General features: G+C 41.0%; 1 protein-coding gene and 2 pseudogenes across 1 annotated transcript; 2 read left to right on the forward strand and 1 right to left on the reverse strand.

Annotated features, from left to right (window-relative positions):
* LOC102821985 overlaps nucleotides 1–2,116 on the forward strand; it is a 5,377-nt pseudogene extending 3,261 nt beyond the window's left edge.
* Nucleotides 2,117–5,339: 3,223 nt separating this feature from the next.
* On the reverse strand, nucleotides 5,340–20,566 carry LOC102822373 (chromosome unknown open reading frame, human C17orf78). The gene is made up of 7 exons (XM_006833609.1): nucleotides 20,509–20,566; nucleotides 19,093–19,179; nucleotides 18,200–18,439; nucleotides 9,327–9,476; nucleotides 7,414–7,538; nucleotides 6,787–6,915; nucleotides 5,340–5,486 (listed from the first exon to the last, which is right to left on the reverse strand). Exons 1-7 carry the CDS (start codon nucleotides 20,564–20,566, stop codon nucleotides 5,340–5,342), a joined length of 936 nt encoding a protein of 311 aa, XP_006833672.1.
* Nucleotides 20,567–21,838: 1,272 nt separating this feature from the next.
* LOC102822758 overlaps nucleotides 21,839–24,273 on the forward strand; it is a 23,727-nt pseudogene continuing 21,292 nt past the window's right edge.

The following is a 24,273-nucleotide window of genomic DNA, read 5'->3' on the forward strand; positions in this document are numbered from 1 at the left end:
TATATATATACAAAACTCTGAAAGAAAAAAAAAAGCTTTTAACCAAGAATCATACACCCAGCAAAGTTGTTCCTCAAATACGACAGTGAAATTGCAATATTTCCAGATAAACAGTAACCAAAGGAATTTGTAATAACAAGAACAAATTTATAAAAAAATACCATAGGATGCTCTTTGGCTTGAGAACCAACAACAGCAGACAACAATCTGAGATTACCATTCATGACAACACCACCCAGAACTCAATCCAGATACAGAAGCATTTAAAGTAAAACAAACCTACAAAACTGAAAACAGAGATATCCATGTATAATGAAGTCAACTACAAAGCATAAAGAACTGTATAGATACAGAACTTCCAACTGGCAAGGAAGTCAAGTTGACTTCAAGACAAAACATTGTTTTAAACAGGGGGAAAAAATGAATAAATTACAGGGTAACTTTAAAGAAAAATAATACACCTGCACGTCAAATTTTCTCTAAAAGGAGGAAAATCAGAAAGATTTAGAAAACATGAACACAACAGAAATGAAAATGAAAAGAAAACCCACAAACGAAATTAACTCAGTGTAGAAGATTGTGGAACAAAGAATCCAGTAGCACCATAAAACACACACAGAAAAACGACAACAATCAATTCATTCCTGTTGATAATTACATTGAATGTAAGTAGATTAAATACTAGTCAAGACACATAAAGAGCAGAATGGATAAGAAAACAGGGTCCTTCAATATTCTGTCTATAAGAGACATATCAAAAAGGTGGAGACAGCCTAAATGCCCATCAACAGAAGAATGGCTAAACAAACTTGGTATATACAACAAACTACTACAAGCCTCAACTTACAACACTGAAGGATTCTATGGGCAAAATATTCAGTGATGCAGGAAGCATCAAAAGAAAATGGAAGGAGACATGTATAGCAACACTACCATTTGCAAAAGGTGCAACTGGGCTGTTGATATCACTGTGTGCCACTGGCCTGCTCACATGATGTGGTGAAGGCTATGGGATGTACCATACTACCGTTGCTGCCAGTGGTTCAGACTTGGGATGGCAATATAAGTCACTGGGTTCAGGCACTGTGGAGGAGTCCCATGAAAGTGGTGTTTTCATCTGGTCAGGTTGTGAAACCTAAGCCTGGTCCTGAGAAGCAGCCCTGAAGGCAGTTTCTGAGGCCAGTACTCAGCCTTGTAATGATTGTAGTTAAGTCCAGGCCATTTCTGGAAAAGGGAAGGACGATCTTGTTGGAGGGTTGCAGATTGATTGCCTGTGTTCTCAAGGCTGGTGCCAAAGACTTTCTTCTTTAGCTGTCTAGAATACAGAAAGGAACTGCCTATGAATAAAATGAAAGGTGTCAGCCTCATTAAGGTAAATTTGAGGATATCAAGAACTGGTCCAACATGGTAATGCCACAAGGAATAATGGAGATTTTTGCTAAACCTGACCATGTTAAGATGACATATCTAGTCACTCAGCTTCACCACTCACTGCATTTATTGTTGATTTGTGACAATTTCCATGACCCTGAGAACCTGGGGACAATTCTGAGGTCTGCTGCTGAGGCAAACTGCGCCAAAGTATTACCGAAGGCTGTGTGTGTGCCTGAGATCCTAAAGTGCTATGAGTGGGCATGGGTACACATTTCCAGGTGCTCATTATTAACACTCTAGAATGGGAAGCAGTCCCCAGTTACCTGCCCACTTACACCTGAATCTATGGGGCTGACAACTGTGGCCACTATGCCCAGGCTCAGAGGTCTAACAAAGCTAGTGACCATAGCTTCACAAGTATGAGGAGGAAGAAGATCTAGAAACAGGAGCCAAGAAAATCTGGCTTCCTGACCTGTAGGTCTAGAGCTACGACTTGGACTGGGTAGAGGTGCCAGTGACTGTCGTCATTGGTGACAAGATCATGGAGTGAGCCAGGAGTCTCTACAGTTGACTGAGAGCATTGGAAGGCAGCGAGGGGAAGGGCAGGAGGCTGCTGATCCCTGCCGTGCCAAGTGTGGACAGCTTGAACTTGACCATGGCTGCCAGCATCTTGCTTTTTGAAGGGAAAAGACAACTGCTGGTGAGGAAGGAACATGGGAGCAGGAGCAGGAGTTACCACTGAGAGTGGACATGGGCATCCTTTCTCCGTCTGAGGGAGTCTCTAGCTTCTCCCACATCTGGAAAGGCTGTTAGGGACCTGTGGGATTGTGTGGACCTGAAGAGCAGTGTGGAGCCGTGGAAGCTATTTTCTTCTCTCTGAGGTTCCCAGACCATATTTGGGGAGCAAGAGGTAAGCATGATGACAATACATAGCAACTGGAAAAATAAGATATTCCATGAATTTCTGCTCAGAAATATCAAAGGTCAAAATTTTTCCTGAGATTCCCATATCTGGTCCAATTTTAGCACTGTTCTGATCATGCATTTTTTGTTTCACTGTGACACAACAAACGGATGATCCATATAGCCTATATGTGCATAATGCTTTTAAATTTTTTTCACCAAGAAGCACACTTCTTGAGGAGTGAGGACTCTTCCTTCAACAGCTAGTGGGTGCTTTGCAGTCATTGAGTACAGCTCATATGCCGTAGTTCTGGCTGTAGTGCAGGTGGGCACGTCACTCATTGTTGGTAAGTGGGACATAAAGGCCTGTGAAGTGTGTGCAGGGTCAGCAAATGTCATTAAAGTGTGCTTGATATGAGTGTTGCCAAAACAAACAAACAAACAAAACAACAGTGAAGATGGAATGAATAGACAGAGAGTCACTGTACCAAAAAGAAACAGTCAATGTTCAACTATTTCAAGAGGCAGCATATGATCAAAAACCGATGGTATTGATGGGAAAAGTCCAAACTGCACTGAACACATTGGCAAAAACAAGACTCTAGGAATTGATAGAATATTGAGTCAGTACCGACTCAATATTGAAATGTTTCAGAAAACTGCTGCAGCATGGGAGGCATTCACTCATCTATGCCAAGAAATTTGGAAACAGCTACCTAGCAAACCAATTTGAAGAGATCCATATTTGTATCTATTCCAAAAAGAGGTGGCCCAATGGACTAGGAAACTACCAGTCAATATCATTAATATCACATGCAAGTAAATGTTTCCTGTAGATAATTTCAAAGCAGCTGGGAACTGCCAGAAATTTAAGCCAGATTCAGAAGAGGACATAGAATGAGGAATATCATTGCTGACATCTGATGGATTTGGCTAAAAGCAAAGAATACCAGAAAGATATTTACTTGTGCTTTATTGACTATCCAAATTATTTCAACTGTGTGGATTATGGTGAGCTATAGATAACATCGTGAAGAATGGGTATTCCAGAACACTTACTCGTACTCATAAGGAACCCTTACATAGACCAAGAGGCAGTCTTAGAACAAGGGGATACTGAATGGTTTAAAATCAGGAAAGGTGTGCACTGGGGTTATATTCTTCTACCATACTTATTCCATCTGTATGCTGAACAAATAATCTGAGAAGCTAGATTATATGAAGAAGAACATGCTATCAGGATTGGTGGAAAACTCTTTAACAACCTATGGTATGTAGACGACACAACCCTGCTTGCTGGAAGTGGAGAGGACTTCAAATACTGATGAAGATCAAAGGCCTTCGGTATGGATTGCACCTCAATGTAAAGAAAGCAAAAATCCTCACAACTGGAACAATAACATAATTTTTGACAATTTCTGATTTTCCTAGGTTCATACTTGAAACATTTCATGTTTAGATTATTAATGGAGGTTTGCAGCCGTTTCTTCTCATTTTGATTTGTGCCCCATCATGATAAGTGGGGGAAAGATTGAAGTTGTCAAAGACTTCATTTTACTTGGATCCACAATCAACAGTCATAGAAGCAGCAGTCAAGAAATCAAATGATGTATTGCATTAGTCAAATCAGTTTCATCAGACCTCTTTTAAGTGTTCAAGAGCAAAGATCAATTTGAGGACAAAGGTGCACCTGACTCCAGCCATTGTATTTTCAGTAGCTTCATATGTATATGTTTGGTAAGGTGGAGGGTAAGAGAAAAAGAGGAAGATCCCCAACGAGATGGATTGGCCAAGTAGCAGCATCAATGGACTCAAGCATAGCAACAATAGTGAGGGTGGGCCCAGAATCGGGCAGTGTTTTGTTCTGCTGTGCATAAGGTTGCTATGAGTAAGTACCAGTGATGGCACTTAACAACAACAACATATGCATATGCATATGAAAATTGGACAATGAATAAGGAAGACCATAGAAGAATTGATGCATTTGAGTCATGGTGTTGGAAAACACCATGTCAGAAGAACAAACCAATATATGTTTGGGGAAAAACAGCCAGAATGCACTTTAGAAGCCAGGATAGGGAGACTGTGCTTCTCATACTTCAGACATGTTATCAGGAGGGACTAGTCCTTGAAGAAGGACATCATACTCAATAAAGTTATTGTTGTTGTGAAGTGCCATCAAGTCAGTTCTAACCCAACGCGACCCTGTATAGGGTTTCCAAGGAGTAGCTGGTGAGCTTGAACCGCTGACCTTGCAGTTCAAACAAACAGCTTTGCAGTCTGGCGCATTAACCCACAGCACCATACCAGGGCTCTGCTCAGTAAAATGGAGGGTCATCAAAAAAAGGAAGATCCCCAATGAAATGGATTGGCACAGTGCCCGCAGCAATGGGCTCAAGCGTAACAACAATTCTGAGGATGGCACATGACTGGCCAGTGTTTCTTTTTGTTATGCATAGAGTTGTATGAATCGGGGCCAACTCAATGGAACCTAACAACAACAATGCCTAGGATATTATTTTTATGACTTCTGCTTCACTTTTGATATCTTCCAATTTTCCTAGATTCATACGTCATACATGCTATATTTAGATTATTAATGGAAGTTCACATTGGTTTCTTCTCACTTTGAGGTGTGCCCCATCAGAAAATGAATGTCCTGAAAGCTTTTTCTTCATCCATGTCATTAAGGTCAACTCTACTTTGAGGAGGCAGCTCTTTCTCAGATACATTTTGAGTGCCTTCCAACATGAAGCGCGCATCTTCCGGCACTATATCAGACAATATTCTACAGTTTTCAGTGACTAACTGTTCAGAAGTGGTCTCCTTCTCCTTCTTCCTAGTCTGTCTTAGTGTAGAAAGTCTGCTGAAACCTATTCACCATGGGTGAACCTGCTGGTATTTAAAATACCAGTGGTATAGTGGCATAACAACACACAAGCCACCACAGTTTGACAAACTGACAGGTAAGTGGTGGTGTATATGCAATAGACACAGATTTAAAGAGTAGTATCGTGTGCCAGGAATTTGTCGTGCTGGACTAGTTTTCCTCCCTGACAGACTCAAGCACTGCAACATTCCTGCTGCACAGTTGCCTTGTTGCTAGTTGCCATAGAGTCAGTTCTGACGCAGGGCAGCCCCGTGAGTGCAGAGTAAAACTCCACAGAGATGGCCATTCTTAATATTCTAATTCCACAAAAGTTGACATCCTGTTGAATTTTAGAATTATTTGGATACCTCATCTTTTTCCCTTAGTGAGCATTGCAGATATTTTGAGACTAAGAGAAGGCACCCATCAATTTCTAGCATTCAGAAAACGAGCCTGTTGCTAGTGAGGAACATGAATTTAAAGTGGCTGTATTGAGCCAGTGGCTGTGTCTGTTTCAGACTCGAAAGGACACTACTAATTTATAATCCCATCAAGTAAACTCAAGAGTAGAGAAGGAAGTTGTTTTGCCAAAATTTTCACACTGTGTGGTGATTGCTAAAAGTTGTCATACATTAAACGTTACTTGTGGACAGGAGTGTATACCAATGTTGTGGGTCTAAAGCTTTTACAATTTAGAGAAACTTTTTTTAAAAAGTTATACAAATATTAAAAGTACAAAATTAGATACAAGACCATGAGTTAGGCCCATGGGTCCTAAAGCCTAAAACTACATTTGTTGTTTTTGTTGTGAAGTGCCATCAAGCCGGTTCTGACCCATAGCGACCCTGTATAGGGTTTCCAAGGAGCAGCTGGTGAGCTTGAACCATCGACCATGCAGTTCAAAAGACTTTGCAATCTGGCACATTAGCCTCTAACAGTAAATCCACTTCTTTTTTAGGGAGCTTGTTAAAAATCATAAAAATAAGATTCCTGATCCTACTCTAAACATTCTGATTCAGTATGTCTGGGATTCAGAAAAACATCTTTTCAGTAAGTACCCTCTTTTCATATGGATGGGTTGATGTTAGGAAAACAGTCATACCTGCTAATTTCCAGAAAATTACCCACATTTTAATCCTCATCGCTCAATTTTTAACCCAACAATGGACAAGTCTGTAACGGAACAACTAGTGAAGCATGCACACCATAGAATAATCAACCATTTTGACAGCCCAGGGGCAGCATTTATCTAACGGCAAAGTTGAGAAGGGTTAGGAAAGAAGGAGGAGTGGAAACACGGGGAAGAAGTGGAATAAGTGATAAGGTGATTGCAATTGATGAGATGAAACAAAACATACATGAATTGTGGAATGGAAAACTGATGATCTGCTCTGTAAACCTTCATCCAACTCACAATAAAAAGATTAAAAAAGAAGTGTACAGACTTAGATGGAGTATATGTTAAGAAACAATAGCTTCACATTTTGATAATTTTGTTTTAATAAAGGTTTCTATGATTTTGTAGCAAAAAAAAATTACCCCCATTTGCCTTAATAACCGAGGCAACCTCCTCTTTCCCCATACTTATATAGGAACACCATTTGTTCCTAACAAATGTACACCATATAGAGAACACTTACCTTCTCAGGCTGAGAGTCAGGCTGTGCTTTGGGTTCCCCTGGTTGTTGGTCTTCCATGCTGGCTCCCTTATTTTGCCTGCTCCACAACCACTGGTGTTGGCACAACTCTCTGACTGCTAGGCATTGACTCTGAAGGAGGAGGATGACTAGTATTACTATCAGGTGGCTTGTATGCATTTGGTTATCGGACAAACATCATGTTAGGCCATTTAAAGAAATCATCTCTAAAAAGAAAATATTGGATTCTATAGGATTGGTCTTCCCCAGTGAATGTCCAAGGAACTAGCATTTCGGGAGCACCTTTCACACAGAATTTCAATTAGCCTTCATAACCATCCATAAGAGTCACACATGAGGAGGGTTTCAAAAAGTTCATGGAAAAATGAAGTTAAAAGACAATAGAACTTTTCCACAGACATTTTGAAACCCTCTTGTATCATGAGTCCCATATAACAGATGAGGCAATGAGGTTGGAGAGGTTAATTTTCCTAAAGTCACTCAACTAGTGAGTGTGAGTGACAGACATGTCCAAACTCAAAAGACTCTGCTTTTTTCAATATGCCAAGCTGCCTCTGGAATAGATCTTTCTAGACTAAGACCAAGGATCCAGTACATCAACAAACTTACAGGGCATGGGACTTCAAAAATGGAAAACACTATAATGGCGATTCCGCTGAGCAACAGGGTGAAAGCGATAAAAAATTTGACCACAATGCTCCATTTCTTCCTCATTTCTAGGCTTTCATCTGTTTCTAAAAGGGGTGAGAGGATTGAAAGGGAGAAAAGAACATTTAAGAAAGGGAAGAGATTGATTCTTTGACTTGAGGGTCTTCAGAATCATAAGACTAACAAGGTCCCACTTGAATTTCAAATTCAGACTCAGAGTTAGGAGCCAAGTAGCATCCTGCCTTAACTTTGCTCTAACCTCCTTTACAGCATCTTCCCAGTGAGTCACTTTCCCTGGGATTTGGGATTTTTCCAAATCAATAAGGCTAAATTTTGCACTCAGGCGAAGAAGAGGCAAGGGGCATAAAGAGTCCTAAGTTCACCTTTCACCAACAACCCTCTCGGGATTCCTACTCTTCTGCTCTAATACTTTGTATAAAACTAGAAAATCATCTTTCTTATGTTCTATCTTCTTGACATTATTGGGACATAAGAAGGAACAAAGGTGAGCTGGCATTCCTTCTGGATCATAAGCCAAATCTGTGGACAGATAGCTCATGTGCCTCTTGTCATAACTAATATTTCCCCCCACCCTAGATAGGAACTGGGGTGTAACCCAAATGTAATCTTACGTATATAATGTGAGTTCTGGCCAATTTAGGGAGTATCAAAAAATAACCCTGGTGATGCAGTGGTTGAAGCGTTCCACTACTAACTGAAAGGTGAGCCGTTCAAACCCACCAGCCTTTTTGAAGCAGAAAGATGTGGCAGTCTGCTTCCATAAAGATTACAGTCTTGGAAACCCTTGTTGTTATTGTCGTTAAGTGCCTTCGAGTTGGTTCCGACCCATAACGACCCTGTATAGGGTTTCTGAGGAGCAGCTGGTGAGCTTGAACTTCTGACCTTGCAGTTCAAACTGACTTTTCAGTCCAGCACATTAACCCACAACACCACACCAGGATTCCTGGAAACCTTTAGTACAGTTCTATTATGTTTTACAGAGTTGCTATGTATTGGAATTGATTCAGAGGCAAAGGGTTGGTTTTTTGTTTCTAAAAGCAGTCCAGAAAGGAATCTTGGTGTGGTACTATAGGATAAGCACTGGACTGCTAACCACAAGGTTAGAGATTCAAACCTACCAGCCACTCCTAGAAAATCCTTCACAGGGTCACTATGAGTCAGAACCAATTTAATGGCACTTAATAATAACTATGGAGTCCTGATGTGGCGCTGTGGGTTAATACTCCAGACTACAAAACCATTTGAATTGCAAGGTTGGCGGTTCAAGCTCACCAACTGCTCCTTGGAAACCCTATACAGGGTCGCTATGGGTCAGAATCAACCCAACAACACTTAACAACAACAAAAACAACTATATGGCTGACCCACAGGGTTTCCAAGACTATACCTCTGTATGGAAGCAGTCTGCCACACATTTCTGCCAAAAAGCAACTGGTGGCTTCAAACTGCTGACCTTTTAAAGAAGGAAATTTTTTTTTAAAAAAGGAAAAGAAATAAAAATAGTTCAAATGAAAATATGCACCTGGTTATTGTTAAGATTGTTTAGTAGTGAGATGTCACCTGTTTGTGCATACAGTGGCTGGAATTACCTACGTGAAGATTTGTCCTGTCCCCAAATGTGGCTACAGGTGAGCTCACTGGCTGGAGGTAAAGGATCACTGATTGTGAACCTACAAAAATGTTCTGGGATCATCTTTGTAGAGAAACTGATTTTCCCATGGCCAGTGGAATGATTTTCAACTGTAACTCTGTGTAACTTCTCAACCTCCAAGAAAATCCTAGGAGACATAAATTAATGTTGGAGCTAAAAATGTTTTTCTTTCCATTCCTGTCTTACCATACTTATTCTGTACCTTGTTCCCAAGGCCTAGAAAATTCCTCAGTACTTGTAGTCCTCTCTCCTTTACTCCCAAGCATTGTGGAAATGGTGGTGGTAAAGAAAATCTCTGACGAACCCACCATCACTGGGAGGACCTTACATTGGGAGATTCCTGGTAAAAAAGCTAGAAAACAAGAAAGAAAGAATGAAATGACAAGTGAGAACACTATCCAGCCTTTAACTTTACCTGACACAAACCTTGGCTCTATGCACCTATGGCCTCATTGATCTGTTCATAGATTTAGGGTGTGGGCAAAAAGTAATGCCAGCAACAAAGGATATACATGTTAACCACCACGTGGTGTTTGACTAATGTAGCATTAAGCCTTATCTTGATTACCTATAATCCTTAACGTCACAATAATAAGAAGGATGGAGGGTGTAACACTTTTGAAAGTTTCCTTCTTTAAAGAAAGTGGCTCCAAAGTCCAAGGAAGAATGTGGAATATCCTGGTTTGCCTTAATGATTGCTGCAATTCTGTGTAAGTCAACTGAGGAATCGAAGTGAACTATTCTGAGAGAAGATTGGGGAATGCAGGAGGATCTAGAAGAAAGAGTGCTCACCTAATTCTTAAACTCATTTTCATTCGTTCAACAGATATTTTTAAATGAATATCTATTATGTGCCAGACATTGTTTTAGGTACTTTGGATGTATCAGATGGATACATTCCAGCAAGAGAACAAGTGAAGGGAAGGGAAGATGGAGTAGGAGACAAGGAAGCAGACAACAGTAAGCATAATACATTTTATATTAGAAGTGGATTGTTGTTGTTAAGTGCCATCAAATCAGTCCCAGCTCATAGGGATTCTGAATAGGGTTTCCGAGGAATGGCTGGTGGGTTTGAACTGCCAACCTTGCAGTTAGCAGTCCAGTGCTTATCTACAGTGCCTCATCTTTCTCTTATCAAGTGGTTGTCGGGCTTGAACTGCCAATCCTGTGGTTCACGGTCCAGTGCTTATCATATGGAGCCACCATGCTCCCCCCCACAAGGGGACTGTCATTGTTGTTAAGTGCTGTTGAATCAGTTCCAACTCATAGTGATCCTGTATAGGGTTTCCAAGGAGCAACTGGTAGGTTTCAACTGCTGACCTTGTGATTCACAGCCCAGTACTGATCCTATAGTGCCACACCAGGAGTCCAAGGGGGATTAATGCTACTAAAAAAATTTTTTTTAATGTAATCAGGTAAGGGAGGAGTCTGGAGGTGGGGGTGGGCAGTGGTTGGACAACCTGCTGTATAGGGTAGTTCTCTATGAGAAGTTGAGATTTGAACTAAGACTCAAAGCAGGTGAGGGGGTTAGCCAAGTAGATACCTAGGAAGTAGTGACAAGCAGATATTTGGGGAGGAAGAGGACATCTAGAGTAAAGGCCATGGCAGAATGTGTCTGTCATGTCAGTGTTTTAGAAGGATAGCAAGGAGATTTGTGAAACCAGGGCAGAGTGAGCAAGAGCAACAGTAGCAGATGACGATCTAGAGCAGGTGGGGAACATCTGGCCTACAGGCCGTATGAGATCACAGAATCATTTGGGCTGGCCCTGTGCCAAGGTAACTGCAGTTCCAACCATCACATTAGGGGTGAGTGAATTAAATGTTTGCCCAAATATAGCAGGCTAATTTGTCAGTAGATAATTTTGTATGGCCCGTGAATGATGTTATAAATTTTGGCAGAAAAACGATTCCCTACCCCTGGGGTGGTGTGGCACTGTGGGCTAATGCACCAGACTGCAAAGTCATTTGAACTGCAAGGTCGGTGGTTCAAACTCACCAGCTGCTCCTTGGAAACCCTCTACAGGGTCGCTATGGGTTGGAATCGACTCACACTTAACAACAACAACAACCCCTGGGATGGTGCTGCATGAAAATGCACTGAACCGCAAGGTCGGTTTGGACCTCAAGGTCAGAGGTTCAAACTCACCAGCTGCTCCTCGGAAACCCTATACAGGGTCACTGTGAGTCGGAACTGACTTGACGGCACTTAACAACAACAACAACAACAACCACCTCTGATCTAGAGGGAAGAGGCCCACATTATATAGCGCCTTGTAGGGATAGGTTTTTAGTTTGGTTTGAAATGGGAAGCCACTGCAGTGTTTTGAGCAGAAGAGTGACAGGATGACATGTTTGTCAAGGATTCCTCTGACTATTGGGAATAGAGTACATGGAGGCAAGAGTAGCCTGTTAGGATGTTACTGCAGAAATCCAAATGAGTGATGATGGCCACTCAGACCAGGAGAAGTGATGACAAATGAGAAAATTCTGACTGTAGCTTAGAACTAACTTCAGCTGCCTCCAGAATTGACTTTATCTAATTTAGACAGTGATTAGTATTTCAGTTTTATTAGGCTCATATCATTACAACCTTGGAAAGCTCACAGGGTCGCTATGAGTCAGAACTGACTAGACGGCACTTACTAATAACAATCACTGTCTATTAACTTAAAGTCTGTAAATTTGACTTGAATTTTCCAAACTACTCTTTCACGTCTTGATTAAATTCATGTGAAAATTATAGTTCTTTTTTATCCATGCCAGCCACCACAGTATGGGCCCTACACATGAAATTACAGTGGAAGGAGTAGTCCCTGATTTCAGTTTAATCCCGAAGATGGTGTTAGCAAAGATAGGCAGAGACACACAGAGTCAATAGATTCAAAAGGAAAGTCAAGGAAATGATGTTATGTATTTTCAGTGTGGTGCCAATCAATTCTCTGAAGTGATAAGCTATATGGGTTTATGAGATAGATGAGATGAAGGTAAACAAATCTTACTTTAAACAAGTTACATAAATTCTTTGAATTTAGTTTCTTTATCTGTAAGATGGAATCCTAGTGTGACGCTGTAGGGTAAACACTGGTAACCACCAAGTCAGTAATTTTCAGAAACCAGCTGCTTTCAGAAACCCTATACAGGGTCTGTTATTGTATCGTAAGATGGTTGTGATAAAATAATACTTAATAAAAATAATAATTTTTAATAACCTATTTCACAGGGGTGTTGTAAAGATCAGAAAAAAAAATAAATGAGAGAGCAGGTGTGAAGACACTTTGTAAACTCAGTGATATGTGATTGGAAGAGAACAAATATAGAGATTCTCATCTAAGTAAAGCTATGCCCTCTGGCCATGGGGCTAATGATATTTCAATGTGGCAAGTCTTCCTAGGTCCTGGGAGCTACTGTTGCAAAGTCCACCTAATAAGCTTCATTTGTCAGTGCATTTTCAGTTCTAAGTGAAGGTCCATCCATGTTGGCAGCTCATCTCTTTTAGGTCTCATCTGCTAGATAAAATTGAGCATTGAAGTGGAGCATGTTGGTAAATGCTAACACCTCAGTCCCAGTGATGACAGAATTTCGGTATTTACTTTTTTTTGACTAAGGATATTTGAACAAGAATGCCCCAACTTTAAGGAGATGTTGTTACTGTTGATATGTGCCACTGAATCAGTTCCAACTTACAGTGATCCTGTATATGGTTTCTAATCCTGTAAATCTTTACAGGAACAGAAAGACAGGTAGGTTTGAACTGCTGACCTTGTGGTTAGCAGTCTAATGTCTGCCCTACAGCACCACCAGCACTTCTATTAAGGAGATATAAAAATAAAGCTAAATTGATGAAATTAATAACTTAGGAGATGATTATTTAGTTCCAAAGGATGTCTTTCTTTACAAAATTATTTATTTTAAATAGAGAGTGTTGAGTATATTATATTTAAATAGAAATCTCCCTTAGAGATTATTCTGTAATAAAGCTATCAGTTTTTAGGGCTATCTGAGAGGTCTTACATACATTGCGCTTGGGTACTTTTGCTTTGAGATCTAAACTTTACAAATCTAAAAATCAGATGATCTAGTGAAATCCCTCCATTTTAGCTATAGAAACTGAGCACTGGAGAAATTCCAAATTTGTGAAAAGTTTCTCATCTTTACAGTTTAAAATACCCGTTTTACTCTGAGAACATGTTGATGGACTGTCTTCTGATTGTTTCTGGGATATGTTTCTATACAGACTATTCATTGTATGGCAAACTTCAAAGCCCATCTCTTTTATGCTCTTGTAAGTGTAACCACTTACCTAACTTTTATTTCAACCGTATTTGGAGTCCATTACATGCTGGTATTCAATGCAGGTTTAAATTTAGAATATGTAGTTTTAAGCTATAAATGGGGTTATAATTTAAAAGTCCATTAATAAGTTGGTAGTTTGGAATTCATCATATTCCATAGACTGTTTGGTGAATGATAATGATTAAGGCGCCAAACTAACCCATAGCAGCCATATGCTTGGTTCAAATTCGGGATCTAGGAACCAAGTCATAAAGGAATGATGAAAGAATTATCTTCTTCTGTCCTTGAATTCTAGAGTAGCCCAAGGCAAAAATTTTAATTAGGTCAAGTTGATTTTGGCATTTCTCCTCCCCACATTCAACTTTTAGTTTTCCTTGTCCCAAATTTCTGAGTACTGTTATCCTTATTTGTCCTGAGTTACACAATGCCTAGCACTAGGTCAAGAAAAATTATCCCAATAGAGTACTCAAGATTCCATACTGATTTTAAGGACAGACACTGAGTCCTGGTGTGGCTCTGTAGGTTAATGCACCAGACTGCAAACCCATTTGAACTGCAAGGTTGGCAGTTCAAGCTCACCAGCTGCTCCTTGGAAACCCTATCCAGGGTTGCTATGGTCAGAACCGACTCGATGGCACTAAACAACAACAATATAACTTCCCATCATAACTGCCATTAACTAAAAGGGTGTCACATGTTAAAAGGAAAGCAAACTGTTCAGATTCATTTGCCTTAATATTAAGTGACTGAAAGTTTAATGAGTTTTTAAGAGTTTATTTTTCACACAAGTGACCACTGGTGGGATTTTTGAAAATATAATCAAGTGAGTGAAAATATTCAGGTCATATGAGTTTACTGTTCGGGTTCAGACCCTAAGATCCTACCCACTTATTTCCCAACCTCTAGGAGTCCTGGTGTGGTTCTGTGGGATAAGTACTGGACTGCTAACCACAAGGTCGGTGGTTCAAACATACTAGCTGCTCCTTGGAAACCCTATACAAGGTTACTATTGAGTTGGAACTAACTTCACAGCACTTAACAGAAGCAACATCAGTACCTGGAAGGGGCCCTGGTGGCATAGTGGATTACAAACTGGCCAGCTAACTGCAAGGTCAGCAGTTTGAGTCAACCAGTCTTTCCACGATGAGAAAGATGAGGCTTCCTGGCCCCCTAAACATTTGGTGGTGGTGGTAGTTGCTACTGTCAGGTCAGTTCTAACTCTTAGGGACCCTGATTAGGGTTTCTGAGGCTATATATCTTTACAGGAGCAGAAAGCCTCATCTGTCTTCTGAGGAGCAAATGGTAGATTAAAACTACTGACCTTGCAGGTAGCAGCCCAGCACATAATCCACTACACTACTAGCCCATAAGGATTTACAGCCTCAGAAACCCTATACAGGGTCTCTTTGAGTCAGAACCAACTTGATGGCACACAACCACCACCACTGGTTGTACCTGGACTGCTAACCAAAAGGTCAGTGGTTCAAACCCATCAGCTGCTCCTCAGAAACCCTATACAGAGTCACTATGAGTTGGAACTGAGTCAGCAGCACTTAACAACAAGTACCTAAATTGACTATAGTTTTAAAAGTTTTTTGTTTTTTTTTTCCATTAGAGTAAAAGGGAAGCCAAGAGGTGAAAGCAGGATAACTGTTATAATCATTGAAATGAAATAAAAACGTATGATTAGTTGAAAGTAAAGCTGATGTTCTTGTCTGTTAACCCTCATTCAATAACAATAAAAATTATTTTAAAAAAAGTTTTTTCACATAAATCTGCATGTGAATTCCCAATTTCTCTAAAAGTGCTAAATTGTGTTTTATTTTTCTAGTACTGCAGCAGTAGCATAGCATCTAGGGTATTACTTGTTTGTAAAGGGGGAACTGTCAATATCAATAAAATAAAACAACTTGACAAAAAGAATGGTTGGAAAAAGGAAAGGAGAGCAGAAACAGAAAAATATAAGGGGAAGGTCCAGAACCATTGTCTAGGAGGTGTGGAGAGAACAAGCAATCTCACACAGGAGTGCAAAGTGGAAAAACCTCTATGAAGGATAATTGAACAATGTCTATCACTACCTTTGAGTCCTGGTGTGGCGCTGTGTGTTAATGTACCAGACTGCAAAGCCATTTGAACTGCAAGGTTGGTGGTCCAAGCTCACCAGTTGCTTCTCTGAAATCCTATACAGGGTTGCTATGGGTCGGAACTGACTCTATGGCACTTAACAACAACAACATCACTACCTTTGGTGTCCTGATATAGTGCTGTGGGTTAATGTGCTGGACTGCAAAGTTTATTTGAACTGCAAGGTCAGCAGTTCAAGCTCACCTGTTGCTTCTTGGAAACCCTATATAGGGTTGCCATGGGTCAGAGCCAGCTCAGCAGCACTCAACAACAAAAATCACTACCTTTAGGGAGCAAGGAGGCTCTTTAGGATAAGCACTGGATAGTGAACCACAATAGCAGCCATTTGAGCCCACCAGTTGCTCCAAGGGAAAAGATGAGACTTTCTGCTCCCCAAAACATTTATAGTCTTGGAAACCCTACACAGAGTCTCCATGAGTCAGAATCAACTCAATGGCACTTAACAACAACAATAGCAAATCAATACCTTTGACACAGCAATCCTGCTTCTTGTAATTTATCCTATTGATAAGTTACAGGTACATGAAGAATGTATAAGGTCATTGCTTATAGCATTGTATTTGTGAGTTTGGAAGCAATCAAAACATTCTTCAGTAGGGGACTGGCAAAATGAATTATAGTACAGCAATATCCCATGCGAGCAAAGTTTTACTAAAGGTAATACAGAAGTGGCTGCAAGCATACATTGACAGAGAACTTCCAGAGGTTCAAGCCGGATTTAGAAGAGGATATGGAACGAGGGATATCATTGCTGATGTCCCATGGATCTTGGCCGAAAGCAGAGAATAGCAGAAAGATGTTTACCTTTGCTTTATTGACTACGCAAAGGCCTTCGATTGTGTGGATCATGACAAGCTATGGACAACATTGCTAAGTATGAGTATTCCAGAACACTTAATTGTGTTCATGAGAAATCTGTCTATGGACCAAGAGGCAGTTGTTCAAACAGAACATGGGGACACTGAATGATTTAAAATTAAGAAAGCTGTGCGACAGGGTTGTATTATTTCACCATACTTATTCAACCTGTAAGGAACTCTGGTAGCATAGCGGTTACAAATCGGGCTGCGAACCTTAAGGTCAGCAGTTCGAAACTACCAGCTGCTCCATGGGAGAAAGATGGAGCTTTCTGCTCCTGTAAAGATTTACAGCCTCGGAAACCCTGTACAGGATCGCTATGGATCAGAACCGACTCGACGGAACTTAACAACAACAACAACATTCAACCTGTATGTTGAGCAAATAATCCCGAGAAGCTGGGTCCTATGAAGAAAAATGTGGCTTCAGGATTGGAAGAAGACTCATTAACAACCTGCGATATGCAGATGATACAACCTTGCTTGCTGAAAGTGAAGAGGACTTAAAACATTTACTGATGAAGATCAATGACCACAGCCTTCAGTATGGATTGCATCTCAATCTAAAGAAAACAAAATTTCTCACTACTGAACCAATAAATAAACATTCTTGTCAGTGGAGAAAAGATTGAAGTTGTCAAGGACTTCATTCTTCTTGGATCAGCTATCAACACTCATGGAAGCAGCAGTCAAGAAATCAAATGACATATTGCATTAGGCAAATCTGCTGCACAAGACCTTTTTAAAGTGTTGAAGAGCAAAGATGTCAGCGTGAGGACCTGACCCAAGCCATGATATTTTCAGTAACCTCATATGCATGCAAAAGCTGGACAGTGAATAAGGTAGCCTGAAGAAGAATTGATGCATTTGAGTTATGGTGTTGGAGGAGAATATTAAAAGTGCTATGGGCTGCCAAAAGAACAAACAGATCTGTGTTGGAAGAAGTGCAGCCAAAGTGCTCCTTGAAGGCCAAGATGGCCAAACTTCATCTCTCATACTTGGGACATATTGTCAGGAGGGACCAGTTGGTGGAGAAGGATATCATGTTTGGTAAGGTGGAGGGTCAGAGAAAAAGAGGAAGATCTCCATTGAGATGGATTGGCAAAGTGGCAGCATCAGTGGCCTCAAGCATGGCAACAATTGTGAGATTGGCCCAGGACCGGGCAGTGTTTCATTCTGTTGTACATAGGGTCACTATGAGCCAGTACCAACTCGATGGCACCTAACAGCAAGAACAACAACAATGTAATGGAATACTGTACAACTGTTAAAAAGAATGAGTCAAATTTATACTTCTTGATGTGAATCAATCGGTACACTACATTAAGTGGGAAAAAACAAGGTGCAGAACAGTGTGTATGACATGCTACCATTTATGTTTTTTAAATATATACATCCATACCTGCTTAGACTATCTCTGGAAGGAAATACAATAAATTGTAACTGTTGCCTTAGGGATAGAGAACTTGTCCATTAGAGAGGAATAATAGGAGGGATATTTACTTTTCACCATAAACTTGTTCTATTTGAATATCATGTGCATTCAAAACAAATTTTTTTTTTTTAATTTCAAATAACCATGATCAAAAGAAGAGCCATCAGAAATGTAAATTATATGAAAATCACGGCATGTTAGAAAGATCCTTAGCAAAATGAAAAACAGCATCTCAGCGAGGACAAGGGAAGGAAAATCCGTTTCCTAGTGGCTTCAGTGGCTACTGTGCCTTCAAGGATGTCAATTCAAATTCAGTGCCTATCTCCTCTCTTTTACCAGTCTCACCTTTTCCTGTCAGAAGGGATCCAGTCTGAAATTTGGATGTAGGGATTAGGTGACAGCTTGGCGAGGCAGAGCCGTTTCTCCTGGGAGCAGCAATGACTCTCAGGTTCTTCAGAGCATACTTGACCTTTGGCTTTTTCTTTGAATACATGAGATTGACTTTCACTTTGCTTTCAGAGCACTGCAGGGTAGCCAGAGTCCAATTTTGGACAAATGTGGTTCTTTGGGCTTCTGCCTTCACTTCTGGAAGGATAAAAGTCAGGCAGAAAAAATTAAACTGGTGCCCAACTAAACCACTTCCACTTACAACCTTGTAAAACTCCACTGTCTCGCCTTCTTCTCTTTACTTCACTTTTTCCTTAACATGTGTTTTTTAATCCTAAGTATACCAGCCTGGCATTCCCACCTTCCTACTCTGAAGTGCCAGGAATATGGGTGACTGAGGTGCATTCAGGTCACAGATTGTTGAGGGCCGGACTCCTATCTTCCCCCTCCCCCCTCCCATCTGTTTGACTTATATAGCCTTAGTTGATAGCAAAGAGCCATGGTGGTGCTATGGGTTTAGGCACTGAGCTGCTAACCACAAGGTTTGTGGTTCAAACCCACCAGCCAGTCCATGAGAAAGCTGAGGCTGTCTGCTCCTGTAAAGATTTACAGTCTCAGAAACCCTATATAAGGTTGTTATGAGTTGGAATCTACTCCATGGCAGTACGTTTGGGGTGTTTTGTATCAGTTTGGGTTTTTATAGTTGGTTTCCAGAAAGCCTCCTGAGGGGAAATATGTGTTAAAAATAAGGTAGTTAAGATCTGTGCTAGAAGCTAGGAGACAAAGCATCTTTTAAAGGTGTAATTCCTTGGAATCGCAAAGTAATTTTCCAGGAAGGACCCATTCCCTACCTTGTGTTAGCATATCCCTGATGTTTCTCATCTCCTTTGGGAACAGCCTAGGCAGCAGGTCCACTTGGCAGCTGGTGTCTCTCGATTCTGAGGTATGTAGAAAATACAAAGATCAGAATTTACTGGAGACTTCTTTAGAATTCTGGGCACTGGAGGTGGAGATACTGAAGAATGCAATTCTCATAAAACTTGTAATCTAACTAGGAAGATGAAACTTACCCCAAAAGACTTTAAAACACACACCCGAATACACAAAAGTAGGATTTAGCTTAGTAAAAAGAAAACTGAATACCAACCTAATACTTTTAGGAGAGGGAAAGGTGAAATAGAATTAAGTGAAGTAAAAGACTTAGCAACCCATTCTCCCAGATACAACTTATTTTCTCTTCTCCTTCATGTTCTGCCTTTTGATAGTAAAGAATACGTAACTTTTATTAACAATGTATAAATTAATTGTTAGATACCAAAATATTTCTATAAGTTTCCACTGTATCATAAGTCATACTTATTTATGCTTTTTGGCACATGACTCACAAGGATATTGTGAGCTTTCAGCATTTGTTAAATGTATTACTGCTATACATTATGCTGTTTGGCCATGGCTCAAGTTAGCTAATTTTATAGATAAAATGTTTTAGAACTCTGCAGAATGTTTTAAATAAAGTTATCAACAAGTAGCAAATGGTACCATTCCACCCTGACCCTAATTTGCCCCTCAGTGCTCCCATCTAAAAGCATCCCATCTGACAATTTGAATATATGTATTCTGGTGTGGCTCTGTGGGTTAATGCACCAGACTGCAAAGCCGTTTGAACAGCAAGGTTGGTGGTTCAAGCCCACCAGCTGCTCCTCAGAAACCCTATACAGGGTGGCAATGGGTTGGCATCGATTCGAGGCACTTCACAACAACAACAAATCACCTTAATGGAGTCCTGGAGTGGTGCTGTAAGGATAAGCACTGGACTGTTAACTGTATGCTTGGTAGTTCATACCCACCAGCTGCTCCTTGGGAAACCTATATAGAGTCGCTATGAATTGGAACCGACTCAATGGCACTTAACAACAACAATCACTTTAAAAAGCAAAAGATACCATTTTATGAGGGTCTATGAATTTAAGTATTTTGGTGTTAACAATACGGAAACTGACAGCACCCTAAGTAAATAAAACCATCCAACGGTGAAAGGACTTTTAATGGTAATTCATGAACAAGACAGAAGAGTGCATCCCATTCTCTGAAGACCTTTCATCGTGAAACAGACAGCTCTAGGTTTAATAAGTTGCCAAGTCCTGCTTAGAGGTAAAAGGATACATGGGGTGATATCTGAAGTGAATCTGGAAGAAGAGAGCCCATGTTCTTACTTAAGAGGGGCTTGCTCTGGATTTTCTAGGCTATCAGGCTAGAGATATACTTACCTTTCTTGTTGGCATCATAGGATGCAATGATTAGACTGAAGACCAAGAGAGTATCCATGTTAGCTTGAGAACATACACCTTGAAGAGACAATAAGCAGCTAATCTGTCGCAGCTCCTTATAACCCACTCTCTAGCTGCTTCCACTCCCTGGAACCCCGTTTGATTGTAGGAAAGTCTGCTTCTACCCTGATTGTTTTCTTCCATTTCCTAAAGACCCAGGAATAGAGCTGATTGGAGAAAGGACCAAGTCTGCTTATTAATGATTGACACAGGAGTCCTTCCCTTGACTTCACCGTTGGTGCTGACAGAGAAAACTGTAATGATTTAAAGATTTCCCCAGGAGAAAGGCCGTCAACAGTCAGTGATATGCTTTACTACCTGCTGAGAGACACGTAGACATTCACATGCATGCTCACAGGCACAGGCATATAGATTTATACACTGACATAGAGAGATGTGGAAACTATTATTAAAGAATGTAATCTCTAGAATATAGCAGGAGACTAAGATTGAATGAGTCAGTGAGTTACTCTGGAGAGCACTGAATGAGGTACCCATAGAACTGGGTTCTAGTATTGTTGTTGTTAAGTGCTGTTGAATTGGTTCCAACCCATGGCGATCCTGCATAGGGTTTCTGAGGAGCGGTTGGTGAACTTCAACCACTGACCTTGCAGTTCAAACGGACCTTGCAGTCCAGTGCATTAAACCACAGCACCACACCAATAGTCCACACCAGAGTTCTAGTACAGACCCTGGTAATAACCACCTTGGGAAATGACTTGACCTCTCTGAATTTTAATTTTCTCCTGTGTAAAATGAGAGCTCCAACCACATGATCTGTAGAATGTATTTGCAGTTGTCTATGGATTAATATGCTGGACTGCAAAGTCAGTTTGAATCGCAACGTTGGGGGTTCAAGTTTACCAGCCCCTTCGCGGAAACCCTATACAGGGTTGTTATGGGTCAGAACGGCACTTAACAACAAATATAAACTCACATTGGAGTCCTAATATGGTGCCGTGGGTTAATGCGCTGGACTGCAAAGTCAGTTTGAACTGCAAGGTCAGTAGTTCAAACTCATGAACTGCTCCTTGGAAACCCTATAGAGGTCGCTATGGGTCAGAATCGACTCGATGGCATTTAACAACAACAAAACATAAATTCACATTAGTAGAGGCATATCTATCTAGTTTTGTGCATTTTTGCACTCTCCCGGATAGTGGAGTGAATATGACTGTTGGATTGGGGGGTCAGGAAGAGTGGTTTGGGAAGTTTTTCCTAGACAGATAACTATTGTTGAGGACTGTAAAAAAAAAAACCAAAAACCAGCATGGGGATGGCGTCTGAACGCCTTCAGATCTACATGAGGCAAGTAAAATCACCACAGAACCAGACCAAGGCTGATTCCTGTAAGGCTGAAGTCAGACATGCCTCCACCATCCAACCTTTCTTACCAGTTCTGATACCAACTGACCTTCCCTCAGCACTCTACTTCTCAGCTAGATTTGATAATGCATTGCAATGGCCACTCATAACTGTGGGCGTTATTAGGGAAGTTAACAGGTTACAATTCAGGATCAGAAGCACTTAAGACACAGTTCTTCAGTCAGGACAGCCTCTTACCAACCATGTCCAGAGGCAGGCCTCTCTCTTATCCTTTCTTGGGCAATTTTACAAAGCTTTTTTTTTTTTTTAAGCTTTTATTGTGATAGTTTATATGGGAGAACATCAGTTTTGTACTCAACCAATGTATTTTGTTTCACTGCAATGATTACAATCCCCTCCATGCACCACCAGTTAACAGTATTTGCCTCTATCCCCTCTTTGTGTGTGTGTGTTTTTAATGTACAGAAAAACACACAGGAATATATGATACTTTAAACACCAAAAGGACACATTTTGCAAGCCTGCCTACTGCCTGCCAGCACACAGTCATTCTCTTTCCATGAGTCTAGAGTTCTCAGCTGTTTTATCTCTCCATGACATCACCTCTGTCTCCCTCTGTGGTGTCAGTGCTTCTCTGGTTAGGATCCAACATTCTGCTCTTACTCTTCTCTCTTGATGGTCCTAGGGTCCTCTGTTTCTGAATTGTAAGAATAACTACTCCCCCCTTTTTGTTATTTACTTCTACCTTTACAGCTGTGACAATTGCAATTAGTCATGATAATAATTGGTGATGGTGGTGGTTATGTGCTGTGGAGTTGATTCCGACTCATAGCGACCCTGTACAGGGTTTCCGAGGCTGTAAATCTTTATGGGAGCAGAAAGCCTCATCTTTCTCCCATGGAATAGCTGGTAGTTTCGAACTGCTGACCTTGCAGGGCAATCAAAAGAATCCTATTGCCTTCTCCTTTCTTCAGACCCATCTAGACAAGATGAAAGCTGTTCAGTGGGGATTCTGCCTTCCTTGCACATGCTGAAACTAAACTCCCTCTTGAAAATTTATAAGCCAGCCACTTTGTGCCTTTATAGCTCCCGCCCCCCATTTTAGGTAGCCAATGTCTAAGTTGCCTGTCTCTATCTGCCCGGTGTACGGAGGGGATAGGCTTGATCCTTGATGAGAAGACTCCTTCCCTCTTTGTTGGTATTTTGAACTACTACATCCATAAGATAGTCAAGTTCATCAAATTGTAGCAATTTATACTTGCTTCCTGTATCAAACTTCTTTATCTTCCTCTAGTTGAGTTCTGATCATCAAGCCATCCAAGCTAGGTCAAATGGGTACTATCTGCAAGCTTGGGCATTTTTGTGTGCCTCCCCCAACTTCGTATCAGCTGGACGCTTCACTCTCACCTCTAGCCCACTGTGGCTAGGTCAGTGCCCATGGGCTCAGTGGTTCCCAAGTGTCCCCAAACTTCGGATCAGCCAGCCCTTCCTCTTCTTTCTCTCTCATCTCAAGGCCGACAGGAGTCTATGAACATGGTCGAACTCAGTCCATGTCTTCATTACTGCCTTTCCCCCCACTTCCACTCATAAACAGACCAATGCGGTCACCAGTGAGCTAATATGTGCCTGCTTGTGTGTTCCCTTTGAGTTTCAGTCTTAGAAGGGGGTTTGTCCTAAAGGGATGTGATTGCTTGCCTTGATGGAGTGGAGGAAATAGAAATAGGTGAAAAGGAATTTGAGGTGAAGCGGTGTAGATAAATTTTTCAGAAATTTTTATTTAAAAGGAGCAGAAAAGTGGGGTCACTGATCAGTGGGGCTATATGTGCTCAAATCTATATTGATCCAGAGCAGCCCTACCTCGCTCTTTTTTCCCTGCTACAGTTGCCTATAGTTGATTCTCTTAGGTGGGTAGGACAGGATAAAGGGGCTCCATTGCCTTCCCTGGATTTCATGGTGTTTTTTATAAAGCTTTTTATTGTATATTGAGTGACGGTTTACAAAACAGATTATCAGCCCACATTCAACAAAATAATATACTTCATGTCACTACAATGATTGCAATCCATGCCACGTACCATCAGTTAACAGTATTTACTTCTATTCACTTTATTTTTTTTCCCTCCCTACCCATCCTGGTGTGGCGCTGCCGTGGTGGGTTAATGCACCAGACTGCAAAGCCGTTTGAACTGCTAGGTCGGCGGTTCAAGCTCACCAGCTACTCCTCGGAAACCGTATACGGGTCGCTATGAGTCGGAACCGACTCGACGGCACTTAACAACAACAACAACAACCCATTCTGTAAGGAGCTCTGGCCGCGTAGTGGTCACGAATTGGCTGCGAACCTTAAGGTCAGCAGTTCGAAACTACCAGCTGTTCCGC

Source organism: Chrysochloris asiatica, unplaced genomic scaffold (genome assembly GCF_000296735.1).
Source record: "Chrysochloris asiatica unplaced genomic scaffold, ChrAsi1.0 scaffold00007, whole genome shotgun sequence".
Taxonomy (NCBI): domain Eukaryota; kingdom Metazoa; phylum Chordata; class Mammalia; order Afrosoricida; family Chrysochloridae; genus Chrysochloris; species Chrysochloris asiatica.